Source organism: Pygoscelis adeliae, unplaced genomic scaffold (assembly GCF_000699105.1).
Source record: "Pygoscelis adeliae isolate BGI_AS28 unplaced genomic scaffold, ASM69910v1 Scaffold436, whole genome shotgun sequence".
Lineage (NCBI taxonomy): Eukaryota > Metazoa > Chordata > Aves > Sphenisciformes > Spheniscidae > Pygoscelis > Pygoscelis adeliae.
The window spans coordinates 654,855-671,996 of NW_008825051.1; the positions used below are offsets into that span (position 1 = coordinate 654,855).

Genomic DNA, 17,142 nt, shown 5'->3' on the forward strand with positions numbered 1-17,142 from the left:
GTGGATGTTTGGGAGGTTCCCTTCACCCCAGTCTATGTAACTCGGTGCAGAGTAAAGCAAACTGCTAACATGTACACGTGTCACACAAGCAGGCACACTCTCCCTAGGACCCTACAACCTGCCCCACTGAAATATAAGTGGTTTGCATGTGCACACGCAGGATTTGAGCCAGCCAGTCCCATCCCTGTCCTGACGCCTACAGGGATTAAAATCAGCACCTCAAAGTCCTGTTCTGTTCCTCCCCTTCTTTCACAAGCATCCTCACGTACTCCAACACCTCCAGATCACAGGTGACCCGTGCTCCGTGTGCCCCAAGCCAGGGCTGAAGTGACACATTGAGTGTCTCGTTAACCCAGTGCTAACAGACGGGTTTATTTGGGTAGGACTGTGCTAACTGTCTGTCTGTGCTAACGGACACCGCTGGTCCCTGCCACCCCAGCCGCCGAGGACAAGCACGGCTCCAGGAATCCAGCATGCTGGGATTTCCCCAAGCTTTTCCACCCTGGACAGTCTCTCAGCTCCCACCCCCACAGCTTGTGTCTTCAGACCAGCTGCAGGCCCACTCCAAGTCAGACAGAAGATTTCAGTTACATCATTTTCCTGGCTCTGCTCCCACCAGCCTCACCACAAGCCAAGAAGTTTTTCTATCAGTAGGAGGCTGAAAGCTCATTTAAGAACAGGGAGATCCTCTCACGACGAGTCCAGGGCAGGCATGAGTGTAGACGTGGGAACAGAGAGCCGGCTTTTACAGCTGTAAGAGGGGACTCCCTCCGGAGGCTAAAGCAGGCAGAGAGATCTCATGATCCCCTCTGACATCAGCCCCCGGCAGGCTGACATCCCTATACTCCCACCCAGTTCCCAGCTAGCAAAGAGACTCTTGTGGCAGGAGACATTTACTACCACACTGCCAGCCCGTTTAGATCTCAGAGGTGGGCTGCTCACCGTATGGGTAGCCCCACGTGCTGTACTCCGGAGGCAAAATGAGAGAGCTGGCCGTGGGGACGGGCACCACGTTCCCCTCAGCGTAGTAAGGGACAGTGGCTCCCGTCGACAGGCAGAGCGTGGGATGGTTTGGGGAGCCCGTCTGCTCTGAGTCCACCCTTATCTCCTGGAAGCTCAGTCCTGGGGCGTAGCTAAACGGCTGCTGCTGGGAATGGCTTTTGGTGGGGATCGAGACATTGTCCATCGGGTGATAACCGCTGGCAGCCTCCTCTTCCTCCGGGGGGGCGCTGGGTACCACTGCAGACGGTATGTGCTGGATGGACCGGGAGGGGCTCAGAGGCACCCTGTTCACAGCAATGTTACCAATATAAATGGGGAGAGTGACTGAAACCTCTGGCGACTTGAGGGAAACCTGGAAGAGAAAGAAAAACAGTGGCATCCTCTTCATTATACATTGCACTGGGAAGGTTCACCTGATGCGAGGGCCACCCGCACCACACAGCTACGGAGTTCAGCCATTGAGCTCAACCCAGAAGGCAGCACAGCCCACTGGGGCTCCCCAGGAGCACTGATGTACTCACTTGGATGTAGTAGTCTATATGTATGAGGTTACAGCCCTGCAGGATGGACTGGGGCAGTGCCGGAACAAGGATCTGCTCCTTCCATTCTGCATGTTTCCAGGCTTTCACTCCTGAGCCTTCCACCTCCGCGATGGTCCTCAGGTCGTAAATCCAGCGCTTGGATTTATAAGCCACTTTCTGTACAGACAGGAGAAAATACAGCTAGCAGAAAGATTGCAGATGGTCTTCTGTCTCCCACAAACGTAAGTCAGGACATAAAACCACCCAACTGCTTTGTCAAATAAGTGCAAGCACAAACCTAACGTGCATATTACAGAGCAGAAATACCCATCATTATATGATAGACTGAGTTGGTGTAAGCAAGACAAGTTCTACCACCTCTTTCCCCAGAAGGTAGAGAGAAACAGAGTTAGCCAGAGGTCTGGACTCCTCGCTGCTACCTCCCAGCCACACGCAGCAGAGATGCACAATGGTGAGAACCGCCCTGGTTTCACAGGCGTCTCAGGGGGGTGGAGTACCAGCACAAGCCAAAGAATCACCCTTTCGGATGCCTACCTGGAGCAGACTGGCTACCACAGCCCCGGTGTCCCGGCCCGATTTGTTTTCTATGTCTGTGCGGAGCTGGATTGCTTGCCCCACGATGTACCCTTTCAGATCTGAGGTGGCGGTCAAGATAATGTTGCCACTTTTCACAAGCTTGTAGTTGAACTTCTTGGTGATTGACATAGTGTTGGGCTGCTGCAGGACAGGAGAAAGACAGAGACGTTGGCTCAAGAGAGTCAGAAAGCCTCCAGGAAAACACGCAGAGATTCAAAAAAAAGCAAGTAGAAATATCTGGTCTAAGAGGACGCAAAGAACCAGCAACACAGCACTGCCACAGACAACAGGTCTCACTTCTCCCTCCCTCTCAGTTTTGCTGTCCTATTAGCCACTCTTCCCTCCAAAGCAAGTTCCCCAAACCCAGGTCTTTACAAGCACCTGGTCAACACCTCTCTCTGCATGCTGAAAATTCACCTAAATCTTTCAAAGCAACATGCGGAAGAGTCAAAAATCACTGGGAGCAGGGACTGATGGCAAAGCAGGACAGATCAGGAGTCCTTGTCCTGCTCTTGCACAGTCAGGGCATGCAGTCAGAGAGTTGTCCAACCACACAATTATTCTCCAGACAGCACGCAGGACAAGGACAAATGCTGAAGCCTTGGCACTTCCCAGCCACGCTCCTCCTTGTTCTTACCTCGATGTCAGGGATGTCGTTCAAGTTGAGAGGGCAGAGAACATAGAAGATCTTGTTGCACTTGTAGTCCTTGGAGAAGCGAGGTGTGTCTATCACAGCTTTCACCTGATGGAGGACCTTGCCAAAAGGTCCTTCAAATGATGTAGGAGCAGAGGCTGGAGTTGAGAGAGAAAGAAAAGGATCATAAGGCTGAGTCAGGCCAAGCATTTCTGAACTGAAAGTGTAGTCCCTTTAAACAGCTTTCCTCTTCACCTGAGGAGTTCTGCAAGTACCTGAGACACAGAGCACATGGGGATTCCCCCAAAAAAGACCTGGGGCTGAACACTTAGGTCACTCGGAGACCTCGCTGCAACCTCCTTACAGAAGGGATCCTCTGCAACCACAGGTGCAAGAGCAGAGATCCTCTCTCTGAGCGCACTGTGTGCAGGACGGCTGGCTAGCCACAGGCCAGGACCCCTGCGCACACCCAAAGAGCTCGCAGGGTCACGCTTAGGGAGGCATCAGTGACAGCTCAGACCCGGCTCTGCACCAACGCAGAAGGTACCGGCTTGTTTAAGCTCTTTGGCTGTCTGTGGCTGACCTTACGCTCCCTCTAGCGTCTCCAGGCCAAGCTGCCAGCCTGCCTCTGCCATCCAGCCCAAGACCTGCTCAGCACAGCTCGAGAGGCTGCAAAAGCCAAGGCTTACATGGAAGTGCCTTCAGCCATTTATCTGCATCATACCTGGCAGCAGGAACTGGAAGGGAAAGTTGTGCTCTCCAGCTGTCAGGACCCCTGTGGGAAACAAGAGTACAAGGTAAGTGGGACAGGCCGTTGCTTTGGAATGGTGTGATCTTCTGGAGAGCATGATCTTCTGGAGAGAGAGGCCACCACCTGGGGAGCAACACACAACTTGTTCAGCTGCCTACAGCCCACTGGACAACTCCAGATCCAATGAGAAGTGCTTGAGTCAATGGGAGCATCTGCTGCCACCCACCTCTCCTTGGGCCAGGAGATGTCTCCATTCCCAGTGAGTGGTTCTACGTTAAGATACCCTGGAAATAAGGTATTTTGGGGCAGGGTTTAAGGGATCCCAGTGCCATAGTAAGTGGTTAGCCCCAGACTACTGACACAGGGCGTGGAGAAGGGATGCTGTGTGTTTATCTTTCCTCAAGTAGGCTACAGCCAGTCAGGGGCAAGGTGAGAGCACAGGCACTGTCCGAGGGTGGTAAGGAAGTCTGGTGGGGATCAAGCCTCTATAGCCTTAGCCACACGCCAAACCCCACGCACAGACTGCACAGTGTTCAGGAGCTGGAACGAGGTCCATCTCCCAGGCCTAAATCCACCCCCCCGTCCCAAGAAGGGACCTGCAATACCTCAGCCCTGCTGCTTAGACAACAGGAGCCAAGGAAAAGATTTCCACAACATTAAAACCTCAACACTGGTTTTCTTCAACCATATCCCACCCTGCAACAGCGGCCTTGAGGGCGCAGATCAGAGCCAAGACTCAGCGCAAGGCTAAAGCAACAGCTACAGACTCCGACTGCCCGACCCTCTCCACCCTCCGGCACTCCCATCCAGACTGCGGATTCCCTCCCAGGGCAGCGTGACATCTGAACTGGATCCGCAGTGTGATCTGGTAACATCAGGCAGCTCCCAAAGTCGCCTTCAGTAAGAAAAGCACTGAGGTTTATCCACATTTGTTAAATATGCGTAAACATGAGAGGTTTCGTTTTTAAAGTGGCAGTGCTAAGAAGAGACCTGGATACCTATTAAATCAAGCTGTGTTTATTCTGCTTTGTAGGATCATTGCTGGCGGTACCAAGACTCTAGACGTGGCTAGCTCTTTGTTGATGCAAGCCGGAGCAGACAGCTTGCCCATTAGCAATACTGGCTCCGCAGAGCTGACAGTAATAGAATCCTGTTGGCAGGGGATTAAGTGGATTACATGACAGGGAGAGGTGGGGAAGAGAGAAGGGTATAACCCCCCCCACTGACACTGCGATCCAGGTAGGAGGCAGGGGAGGTGGCGTTTGACTCAGTACATCCTTCACGTTATGAAAAGCTGCACCTCTGCCCCTCCGCTCGCTCAGCCACCCCACGGGGACCTAAGGACATCCCAGTTAGCGTGCATCCCACCTGCAGCGCAAAGGCAGGCAGAATAAATAACACGACAAGCATCCCATTGCGTATCGCTACGAAGGCAAGTCAGGAGAAAACTAAGAGATGTCTATTTATACACTTTGTCCTTACAGAGAGGAGCAAGATTTGCTCACTCCTATCGCCCCACGCAGAACACCTCCCTGGTGATTTCCCTCCCTGTCCCCCAAATAAAACCGAATTTTGTAGGCTAAACTGCAACACCCGGTCATTCCACCAGGTGGAGGCACAAAGCCAGTCCCTGCCTCCATTGCCAGGCCTGATGCCTTGCAGAGCTGGGACAGGCACAGAGGTGTGGGGCAGCTTCTCCTATTCCCTCTTTGGGAAGCTTCACTCGGTTAAAGGCAGTAGCTTGAGATGTAGCAGGTGCCTTTGCTTGTTGGTTACGGGGTAAAGCCTGGCTAATATGAATGACTCAACTAACCCAGTGCTTGTTCGCTGCTCCAAGGGTTTCCGCCTTTTATTGGGCACCATTCATCGTTGACCTTATACCCGTTACTCTTACTTTTGGAAAGCGAATCGATAAACTGGAATACAACAACTCTCCTGTGCAGCTTCTGCATTGCAGGAAGGGGACTTGCTCCATCTGAAAGGGAGAGGGAGCAAGTCCTGTTACTGCAATGCAGAAGGAAGGGAGATGGGAGTCCCAGAGGATACTGGCCACTGAGTTTCCACCAAGACCTGGTGACTTTCCAGCTGTCTGACCCGCAGAGCCCCAGATGAACATGCAGGCAGCGATTTCAAGTCTCCCGCTAGGAGCATAAAACTTCACAGCCTTTCCAGGACCCTTAGGAAGAGCTCACAGACCCCACAAGGTGAAAGTCCCTCTTCTACATTACAGGCAGCATGATCTAACAAGTCATTTTGGTCAAGCTCCTGCCCAGCTCACGTGCACCAACAGAAAGCCAGGCTGGAAGTGAACCTGTGAGCACTTCATATTCACTGTTTCCAACCCCCTGCAGAAAACCAGGGGTCCTGAAGGTCACTCCCAATGGCAGCACCGAGCAAGGCAATATGCTCTCCCAGCAACACACATGGCCAGCATCACTCACAGAGGATGCAGCTGAGCTCTCGGAGCCACTGTATGACTTGGTGGCACTGATAGTTTCCACATGGGTAGCCCAGCCTCCAAGTAAGTCACCAGATGAGAACCGGCCACAAGTCAGGGTTGACCACCCCGACAGCTCAGACCAAGCCCAAGCACCCAGAGACCTGTTGGCTCACAGCACACTCAGACTTGCTGTGACCCCACCTGGGGCAGGGAGCAGCCTGCAAATCCCTCCTGCAGCTCCTGCCTGCAACAAGCTGCCCATGAGAGCTGGAAAAGGCCATTCCGGCTCTTCACAGCCAGTGATGAGTTCCAAGACCAGCTAACCCAGACTGAAGTTGTGCCCCGTCGCAGCTCACGTGGACCAAGGACATCGCAGCAGTGCTTGGCTCGCGGTCACGAGCCCAGAACTCAGCCCTGCACCAAGCAGGGAGCCAGGGAAACACAGCAAGCTCTATTCTCCACTCCATTAAGCAGAGAGATGCTGCAGGCAATTAGCAGTATCTCTTGTTTTCAGACCTGCTCCTTCCAGCCCACACTCTCCTTCCCCCAAAGAGAGAGAAGCATCTTTATGCCAGCCCTGAGGTCCTCCACGTATAGAGAATTTTCCAGCAGGCTGGACCAAGCACCCAGGTCCTACCCACAGGAGCAGATGCCACTGCACGCAGCTTCATTTGCTACCACAGCTAACGAACAGCCAGCTGCTCGCAGAGCCCCGACTTCCAGCTGAACACCCGCATTTCTTGCCCTTATTGCAAGCACAGAGGCTGTTTGGGCACCCTCAGCGCCGCATGCGGCTGGCAACCCCCAAACCCCAGGTGTAGGAGCCGTCGGCAGACCGGAGCAGGCATTTTGAGGAGCCCACTGGCAAGGAAAGTGGAAGGGGTGTGGGAGTTCAGTGCCAGAGCTATTTCAGAGACAGGAGTTAATAAAAACAGATGAAGAAAAACAGATGATCCTGACCAAGACAGGAGACTCCTGTGAAAGCACGGGCATGATCCAGAGCGCCTGGCGGAGCGACTGCAGCAGAGACCACAGGCAAGCTCAGGTCCTGCCTGCCTCTCGCTGCAAGCAGGAGGAGATGCAGATATTTAGCAGTAACCCCACACCGAGTTGCTCCCTGTGCTCCTGCTTGCCCCTCCTATCAGGAGCTCCTCCGACATGGACACAGTGGAGGCTCCGTGTCCAACTTACCTGGGATTACAAAGCCATTTTGGTCTTTTGCCACGTGACTGGTGCCTTTGGCAGGTGGAAAGTCAGCAAGCCCCAAGCCGAGTCCCCCCCTTACCATGAGAAGGGAGGTGGCAACTACTTTAAACTCTCCAGCTGGCAACTCTGCTCCTAAAGGCTGAGCTTCCATTTCCAACTGCTGACTAGTCTTGACATAATGGGGAAAATCTACAATTTCCCTTGTCCCAGCCATCCCGTGAGCATAGGCAGGGCACAGGCTGACCGTGCCCCAACACCCAGGTACCTCTCACATGGAAAACAGCAGCAAAAGCCACCTTGGCACCCTGCAAGGGACACTCACAGTGCTCATCCGTCCTGTGCAGCCACCACGATGGCAGGACAGGGCAACATGTCCCGCTAGCCATGCAGGTGCCTTGGAGTGTTCCCCGGGAGTTCAGTGCCAGAGCTATTTCAGAGACAGGAGTTAATAAAAACAGATGAAGAAAAACAGATGATCCTGACCAAGACAGGAGACTCCTGTGAAAGCACGGGCATGATCCAGAGCGCCTGGCGGAGCGACAATGCAGCAGAGACCACAGGCAAGCTCAGGTCCTGCCTGCCTCTCGCTGCAAGCAGGAGATGCAGATATTTAGCAGTAACCCCACACCAAGTTGCTCCCTGTGCTCCTGCTTGCCCCTCCTAGCAGGAGCTCCTCCGACATGGACACAGTGGAGGCTCCGTGTCCAACTTACCTGGGATTACAAAGCCATTTTGGTCTTTTGCCACGTGACTGGTGCCTTTGGCAGGTGGAAAGTCAGCAAGCCCCAAGCCGAGTCCCCCCCTTACCATGAGAAGGGAGGTGGCAACTACTTTAAACTCTCCAGCTGGCAACTCTGCTCCTAAAGGCTGAGCTTCCATTTCCAACTGCTGACTAGTCTTGACATAATGGGGAAAATCTACAATTTCCCTTGTCCCAGCCATCCCGTGAGCATAGGCAGGGCACAGGCTGACCGTGCCCCAACACCCAGGTACCTCTCACATGGAAAACAGCAGCAAAAGCCACCTTGGCACCCTGCAAGGGACACTCACAGTGCTCATCCGTCCTGTGCAGCCACCACGATGGCAGGACAGGGCAACATGTCCCGCTAGCCATGCAGGTGCCTTGGAGTGTTCCCCAGACCACAGCAGGGGAGATGTGGCATCATGCACAGCACGCAGAGCCATTCTGCCCGCCTGGCCGCATCTGCTGTACGACACCAGAATCCAAGCAGCAAGGGGGACACAAAGCCCATGGGAAGCCACTCAGTGCCCCTGTCCCTCCAGCCCTGAGAGCTTCAAGCAAAGATCCAGGACATTTAATGTGCTAATTCCACGTGCAAGTTGACTTTGCAACAGAGATGGTTGTTGACAGCAGGCAGAAGTGAGAAGGTTTCCTCTGATGGCCCCCACGACATGCAGATACCCAGGAGGAGCAGCCCCTTCTGAAAGCTCCTTTCTGAGCGAAGCTTTGCCAAAGCAAGCCGCAGACTGTGCACAGGTGAGAGCAGGTCAGCAGGAGTTCAGCATCGCTCGAGGGGTCTCCGACAGCCCCATGCAGCAGGCTGCAATGCTCCTGAGCAGCTTGCAAATGCACTGTGATAGGAAAGGGCTGTGCAAGCCACCACAACCGCGCTGAGCTGTTACCTCCCCATTCCCAGAAGCCTGAACAAAGGCCACAGTGTGCTCGGCCGCAAAAAAGCTTTTCCTGAAGTTTACGTGCAGCTAAAAATACCTTGAGAAAGTCATTAGGCAGCAGAAGCAGCTGGATTAGCAGGGTTCTGCTGTGGGGCCATACCTGCAGCAGCCTTTCCTCCCGATAGGAGCTGAGCCAGCAGAGATTGGCCGCCCCCACACAGTCTTTGGAAAATCCTCCCTAAAAATTCCTGGAGGGAAAGGAGCCACTGCCCCAGACAGCCTGGAAAAAAACAAACCCAGACAGCAGGAGCAGCAACAACACGCTAACCGTGCGGAAGAGCCGTCTTACAGTGCAAGACAGAGAGCAACCTTGGAGATTTCTCCCAATCCAGCGGAGATTTGTCTGGAAGCAAAGACTCTCCTGTTCACAGCTCAGCCACTCCCCTCCGCTCCACGCTCGGACAGGGGGGTGTTTGCTTGTACCAGCGGACGTGGAGAAGGCCTGGGAGGACTCATCATGTGCAGAAAGGAAACACCTTGATCCAGAAGGCTGACACAGAGTCCTCTGCTGGGTCCCCTGGTGACGCAGCCAGGCCCAGCTGGGGCTCCCCTGAGCGATCAGAGCCTGCAAAGCATTGCCAGTGATGGGGAGCACAACCTCGAGCCCAGTCCTGCACGACACAACAGACCTTGGTGCTGCAGCACTGTCCCACAGCACTCGGGGTATCTATGGTCACACTGATGTTAATTTCTGTCCCTCCACTGCACGGTTTTCCCATGCAAACCTTGAGCTGACCATGCCCCTGAGCTCACCTAGCAGCTGGATGCACTGTCCTCTCCCTGCAGACAGCTCTGCTTTGATCCATGAAGGTCTCCCCATGCTCACTGCAAACCAGCACACTACTGCACAACCACATGGGAAAACAGGACACCGTCATAACCATGTGTGGGTGAAATGACCACACGTCTATATTTACACTGCTAAACAGATGATCCAAGTCGAGCTTGCTCTGCCACAGCTCAGGTGCTGAAAGGGTTTGGACTCTTTTCTGAGCAGTGCAGCTTCCCTGGCCGGTGCTGCCAGGCCCCTGCCCAGACGGAGCTGGCAGCCAGAGGAAGTCACCAAGCCTTTCGAAGCCATCATCCCTCTGAGACAGAGGGGAAGCTGCCTGCCCACACCCTGCCCTGCCAGCAGCCAGCCGAGGGCTGGGAAAGGTCCTCTGGCAGCCTCTGCCCCCGGCATGAGAGCAGGGCAGGGCTGGGGTTCGGGAGGCACCCACACACAACAAGGACACTGAGCCCTACCTGCTGTGTCCGGCCTGGGCTTCCCAGGGCTGCTCTGCAGCTTTCTCCGTTAGTGGCCTGTGCAAACAGGCCAGTCTTAAAGTACCGGTGGGGCCAGATCTGCCTGGGCTGCACGTTCAAACCAGTGCCACTGCAGGGACATCTGCCAAACACCTCCTCCCAGGTCAGCTCCTCCAGCCCCAGCGTCTCCATCCCTGGGGAGCTGGAAGGCACAGGCGGTCACAGCCATCCCTCTGCGAGGCTGACCACCACCAAGACCAAGCCAGGACCTCCAGGTTGGTGCCAGCCGGGGAAGGCACTGGAGAGAAGCCAGAAGAGGGTTGGGAGATGCCTTGGTCACTGATGCACAAACACGACAGACTCGGCCGAGCCTTATTACTCACCCCTGTGAAATCTCATGCTCTGGTGTGCCGGGAGAGACAGCCCAGATGTCTGAGCACACAGCAGGCTGCAGGGCCAGGCAACCACAGTGCGCGGTACAACACACACCTCTGCCTCGCCAGGCTTCATCCACGGCTAGACTAGGGCAAAAAAGATGGACATTCTGTGTATCGCTCCCTCAGTCCCCCAAAGAGGAGGATGCTATTTGCTCTGTAGCCACAACTAGAAGCCTGGAAGGTGTCCCTGCACCCCAGGCACAGGAGCCGGGGAGCGGCTGAAATGGGGCTCCTGCCCCGACCTCCGGCTCTCCCGGCCTGTACCTGAGAAGCAGACGGCAGTGGCTCTGCTCCCTCCTGCTAGAGGGAGCATACGCAGATGCTAGAACAGGAACAAGCTGCGCCTTTGGAGTACACATTTTTGGGTTCTTTTACTAGAGGAACAGCAGGCCGGGCCATATGGCAATTTCTCTCTGGCTACTTAGCGAGTGATGCATTAACTGTGCTGGCCAAATCATGTAGTACAGAAAGGTACCTGGTGCCTGCTGGTGCCCCTGCCATCGCTTGTAGCAATATAGTCTTCCTGCTGCCTAAAATCATCCCTCCCGCTCCCCTGAGGAAGGCGAGCTCCTCCGAAGGTGCCGAGTTAGACTGATACCAGTGTTGCTGATGCACAGCTTGGGTACTTTCCTCTGGAGACTCTCCTGGCAGAGAGCAGGAAAGCAGCAGGTTTGTGTTTTCCACTTTTGGGTGGAGAAACAGGCAGCCCTGCTTCTGCGCTGTGCTACAGGATACCGATTCCCCAGCCACTGGAAGAACCGTCACTCTCGCTGCAGTCCTGACAGCCAGCACCCTGCTCACCCCTGCCCTCCTGTCTCTCCTCATCCACCTTTGCAGCCCAGAAAATTGAACATTAGACGTAAGCAATAAGGTCAGAACTCTTCTAACTTGCAGGAGGCTGTTATCAGAGACATCAGATGGGAAGCATTAATTCTGTCTGTGCCAGGGCACTTCAGGCGATGCCAGGCCATTGCAGCTTTAGCATGAGGACTCCAACTCAGTCTCTGGTGGATTAAGCTAATACACGGGATTACAGACTGCAACAAATGAGGGTAAATGCACACATTTGCTCGTCCCTGCAGCAGACAAAGGTGCCTCAGAGGGAGCAGCCGACAGCCAGAAGAGTGACCTGCCAGCAAGCACAGCCAGACCTGTCGGGGAAAGACTTGGCATTTAGCTCAACTTAAGTTTTGCTCAAACGAGAGCTCTCCTGCTACCGACAGCACTTCAGCCGAGCAGAGCTGCCGTACTGGCAGGAGGGGGGGGCTCCCCAGCAGGCTCCAAACTCCCATTCAAAGCAGCAACTTGCTCACGTCAGATTTGCATGCACACAAACACACAGTAGGAACAACCTCCAGCGCCCCAATACAGTTAATGCTGCCGAGATAAACCTTTCTGTAACACGGGAGGTACAGACTGAGGAAGAAAACACACCAGAAAGCCCAGCACTGAGGCTAGGGCTCCACTGCTTACAAATCTCTGTGTCAGCAGTTTTCAGTGACATTTTCAATGAATTAGCAGGATCTGGCGGTATGGCGATGCTGCAAAAAAAAAAAAAATCTGAGGATTAACAGTGATCTATTGAGGCAAGAAATTGGGAAGTGCTGAGGAAGCTGCTGTGACCCAAGACAATCGCAGCTCTTTCCACGTGGTTTTCCTGGGCCGAACCCGCAGTTACTGCTCCTGAACCCAGCAGCACAGCGTGGCCAGGAGCTGGCACCAGCACACCCTTAACGGCTCACTGCTGCCCACGGGCACCCTCCTGCTCTCACCTGGCCAGGGGTTGTCCAGGAGCATCGCCCGCTGCTCCACTACCTCCTGCTCACAAATTGATTCCTGAGCACAGAACAAGAGACCTAAGTCTCTCAATGCCTGCTTAGCGTGGTCACTAAGCTTTTTAAATTCAGCTGGAAGACAGGATCCTTGCCCTGTGCTGACTGTTGGCCGTGAAGGTGTTGTGCCAGGCCAGCAGAGAACCACCCCAGGGAAGAGGTGATGCACAGCTGCCCCTTTTTAGCTCTTTGTGCAAGAAATCTGTCAGCAAAGGAAGCATGTGGAGCAGCCAGGAATTCCCTGCAGCGCCTTCTAGCTAACTAACAAGCTGCCAAATGTAAGGTCAGCTGGAAATTACAGCCAGCTCCCTGCATGGGTTCAACTCAGGTACAAGTAGGATTTAAAGGGAATTAAAAAAAAAAAAAAGTGTACCTTTGCATGCACAACCCATCCACAGGGCAAGAGCTGTGTGTGCAGTTGGAGATACAGGGTGTCCAAAGAAAACAGCCCCGTGTGGGTAGAGGCACACGATGGACCGGCTCCTCTCCGGCTGAATACAGCCAGAGCTGCAGCAGGGGAGGGGGAGAGGAGTGGGAGGCCTCCACAGAGCTGAATTACTCCATTATATTGGATCAAGAGAAGCATCTCTGTCCGAAAGCGGCGGGTACAAGCGGTGCTATTTTGTACTCGCTGCAACTGGTGTACTTGATCTCCTGCACTGCTGACACCTACAGAAACCCAACACCCCCCACACTTGCAAGGTTCCCCCCACCTCTATTGCATTTCTTTGCGAAAAGAGGACCCAAGAAAAACCAGCACCAGGGAGCAGTCAAAGTCCAAGGCAAACTCAGGCCAAGTGGGAAAAGCAAATCCCCCCCTCAGCCTCCCCTCCAGAAGGCAAATAACGAGCATCCCCTGAGAGCCACCCGTGGGCTGAGCAACCTCCCCGATGCTGCACCGTGTCCTCCAGCAAACAGAGCAGCGAGGGGGCTCCAGACCAGCTGGTGCGCTCAGCACTTTCCAGCAGCTTTTATGTAAAGAGCCCGAGTTCATTAAACCGCTGGCCTGTGTGTTATTGCCAAGGCTCCGGCACAGACCCTGCGCAATCCCCCAGCTCCCCCGGCGGCTCGCGGGTGCCCGCTGCCTCCAGCTCCTGCGGATGCTCCAGCGGCAAGGCTGAGCCCTCTGCACCCTGGATGCTGCTCCGAGGGGGGGTGAGAAGGGAAATTAAGGATGAGGCCAGTGCCTTAAATAAGTGTCTTACATTGCAAAGCAGGCATCTGGCTTATTTCAGGGCCTGCCTCCTTTCTCATACAATGTACATGCTTGAAAAAACCCCCACTAGCGTGTAATACAAGCAACAGCTGATGCTACAGAGGACAAGCTGCCCCCTCACTTATTTCAATGCAAAGGTGTGTGGGTGAAGTGCAGAGTCGCTCTTAGATGCTTAAAGAGCAATCCAAGCCTCGATAGTTTTGCAAGCCTCCTCTCCCCTTCCCCCCACATGTCCTCAAAGAGCACAGATCGCTGTTTTTGAAAGTTACTGCTCAGGATGTGGGAAGGGAGAGCGCGAGGCGGCTTGTTTTTCAGGCTGAGCCTGCCTCCCTGCACCATCCCCCGGGGTGCCAGCACTGCTGCGGCCCTGCTGGAGCACGAGCCGCTCGCCAGGGATGGGCAAGACAGAGACGCGCTGCTGCATGGCCTTGGGGACACCTGGGATCCTCCCTCAACCCGAGCTGACTCTATCGGGCTGGATGAGCCCTCTGCAAGAGCGCTGGGGATGGTGCCAGCGGGGAGCCTGGCATCACCCTCTCCCCCCAGCCCTGCCACAGGGCACAGCCTGGCTGCTGGCCCCTCTCCCAGAGTACAGCAGGGACACACTGCTCCCCCTTGCTTTGTTTTTTTTTTAAACGCACAGGTTCAAAAATGAGAGGTAACAGCATTGCTGTAAGGGGGCAACGCAGGAACAGAAGAGCCCTCCGAGGCAGAAGCGAATTCCTCCCCTTCCTCCATTCATTTTCCATTCATGCTGCTGGGAGGTGACATCCCCCTTTGTGGATAAGATGCTCTTGCAGCACGGCAGAAAGGCTGCCTCCCCGCCTGAACCATGGGGCCTCCCATGGTCCCTGCCCTTCCTCCTGCTGTTTGCTTTTCAGGGCGTGAGAAGGAAGGGTGGGCACAGCCAGCCCTCACCTGAAGGAATAGGCACATATTCACCTCGAGGGGTTTCTGCGTGTTTTTACGCACACGGCAGGACTGTCCCATACGCCACCGCAGTATTTGTCTGCAGCCGCAGTAACCTTTGCTCGTGGTGCTCACCGCTTTTTGCCTGCAGCTGTCTGACACTGGCCAGGGAAGGAGTTGTGCACTGGCCGTGTGGGCTGGCAGCTGGGCTGGCCCCACGCTCCTTTGGGGGTCCTTGCTCAGGAATGCTTCTGACTCCCGTAACTCACCCACACCCTGGGCTCCTGCCATCACCCATCAGAGAGCACGGCCCAGTTCAACACCCTGTGCCCCAAGAGCGCAAGACTGCCTCAGTCTCCCCTCCCAGCCGGGTGTCAGACCTGCATGGAGGCACCCCGAGGAGCACCCACGAGTGCTGGGTGTGCCTCCCCAGAGGCAGCTGCACCCCAAACCGCTTCGCTGCCAGACACCAGAGCAGCCCATCCCTGACGAACTCTCGTCCGGAGTCGCAGGGAAAGGGACAGCTCTGCTTTGATGGTCCGTCCGTCTTTCTGAAGCTCCTTCACGCTCTGTTCAGGAAAGGCCGGAGCAGCTGAGGGCTATTCCTGGGGAGCCTAAAAACGCCATGGCTGAGTCAGCACCAAGGCCTTGCCCTGCTGCTTGTGCCCACAAGGCCACTGCACGACTCCCCTAGCAAACCCTTGCCACTGCCTCGCTGCAGGGCTGTGCCATGCCAGGATGCTGCGCTGCCAGCGGCCCCCTCGGAGGAGGCAGACAGACAGACAGGCAGAGACAGGCACGTGCGGAGGCAGAGTCACGGAGAAGCAGCCCGGCTTCCCTGCTGCTCCGCCAGCCCGGACATGCATCAATGTCACGATGAGGGCTGTGACAGCAGACAGTTATCTCACTTCCCCGCGCCGCAGGCTGGAGCGGTGCCAGCCCCCAGGGCTTTTGTTTCCATATCCGCACAGGCCAGCGCAGCAATCGCAAGGGACGGTTTCAAAGCTGTCTCTGGTGGAGGACTCTGGTCCAAAGGCAGCACTGACACTGCCTTCTCCCTGCGTCCTCGGGGCATGGGAAGAAGGGCACGGGACAAACATGGCAAGTCCAGGACAATAACTCCTGAGCTTGTACCAGTCGCACAAAGAGCAAATGCCCCACGAGCGCTGCCCTTGGCTGCGATCCCACACACAGGGACTGCCCACCCTCTCTCCATATCTGCTTCCCTGCAGCTGGGAGCTCCCAGCGGTTGCGTCCACTTTGACACAAAAAGCAGAAGAGGACAGGCCAGTGACTGTAAGTACCTGGCATGCCGCTCCAGACTGATTGCTGGTAGCTGGGACCAGGCTTTTCCCCGTAATTGCACTGTAGCTTTGCAAGACAGGACAGTAACGACACTACAACACACCTCAGCTTTCAAGTGCAGGACTCTACAGTCCTACAGGACAGATTTTGCCTTCAATTCATTACATCTCTGGTAAGTCATGCACCACCATTTGTTGCCTCACTTGCTTGGAGCTGTGGTAGTTCTGGAAGACTTCAGCTGGCCCGTTTTGTCCGGATCACACCCCAGGCACGCAGCTGGGCAGCTGCCAGCTCCATGACCGGCTCCCGCGTAGAGCGAGCAGCCCAGCCCTGCCGCCCCAGCCCCGGGCATCTGCTCAAGTCTCAGGCTGGCAGAGTCTGCAATACCAGCGGTTGACAGACAGCAGCACTGCACTGGGTGATACACAAGAGTCTGGGTCCTGGAAAATTAAGAGCCAAAAGACTAGGGCTTTCCATGAACAGTTTAAGAGCTGGGAATACCAAAGTTTGGCCGTCTTTGGAATTCAGGCCTTCAAAGGGGACACTTCAGAGCCATGAAAGCATGGCTTTCATGCCATCAATGCATTTTCCTTCCATCCTTCCCAGTCCACGCTGGTCCTAGTTGTCAAGGGGATGGATCCCAAGGGCAACCTCACAAGAACCAACTGCCAAAGTGGCTATCAAAATCTCCCAGGGGCAGCAAAACCAACAAACAGCACACCCGCCTCTTCCCACTCCTACCTCCTGGTTGGCTTTTGCCACTGCTCAGCTTTACCAGGACAGAACCGACCACAATATCACAGCTCTCTCTCGAATCATTAAATATTAGAAGCAGAAGTTGGAAGGTGCATTTTTCAGTGCAGTTGCAGGTTTAAACCTCTCCAGAAGTCCACAAACGTTCACAGCCTCCAGCTCCCAACTCATCTAAGCTCAAGGGCCAGCAGCACCTTATAAAGCCTCCGAGATTTTGCTACCCCGACATTCACAGCTGGGCCCTCTGGCTGTGCTCAGCGCTGCATCCAAAATGAGGCAGGAACATTTCTCATTGCCCTCCCAGGCAGTTTACCTCCAACTGCAGCCCCTGGGCTACGAGCCAAGCCAAGGGGTGAGCCAGCCAGCTGTCTCCCTTCTCAGGGACCTGAGAGCAAGCAGTGCACTCTCCAGTTGCTGCAAGGATGAGATCAGTCTCCCCGCGACGCTAAAAGCTCTCCTTGAAAAATTGCTGAGCTAGCAGAAACTGCCACTTCAGTTTTACCCATTTCCTGATATTAGATAAAACAGCACCAGAGAGCTGAGCTCCTGCTAGCCCGGGCTTTTGCCACGTTACAGTTACGGCTAAAGACACTGCCTCC

The 17,142-nt window shown here is 54.9% G+C and overlaps 1 protein-coding gene across 1 annotated transcript in view; it reads right to left on the reverse strand.

Annotated features, from left to right (window-relative positions):
• Positions 1-17,142, reverse strand: part of ARRDC1 (arrestin domain containing 1) — a 33,284-nt gene that overhangs the window by 863 nt on the left and 15,279 nt on the right. Inside the window, exons 4-8 of the mRNA XM_009326379.1 lie at positions 3,479-3,529; positions 2,758-2,912; positions 2,079-2,261; positions 1,524-1,700; positions 943-1,354 (exon numbers count right to left, since the gene is read on the reverse strand). Of these exons, the coding sequence (XP_009324654.1) occupies positions 943-1,354; positions 1,524-1,700; positions 2,079-2,261; positions 2,758-2,912; positions 3,479-3,529 (978 nt within the window). The remainder of the gene's footprint in view (positions 1-942; positions 1,355-1,523; positions 1,701-2,078; positions 2,262-2,757; positions 2,913-3,478; positions 3,530-17,142) is intronic.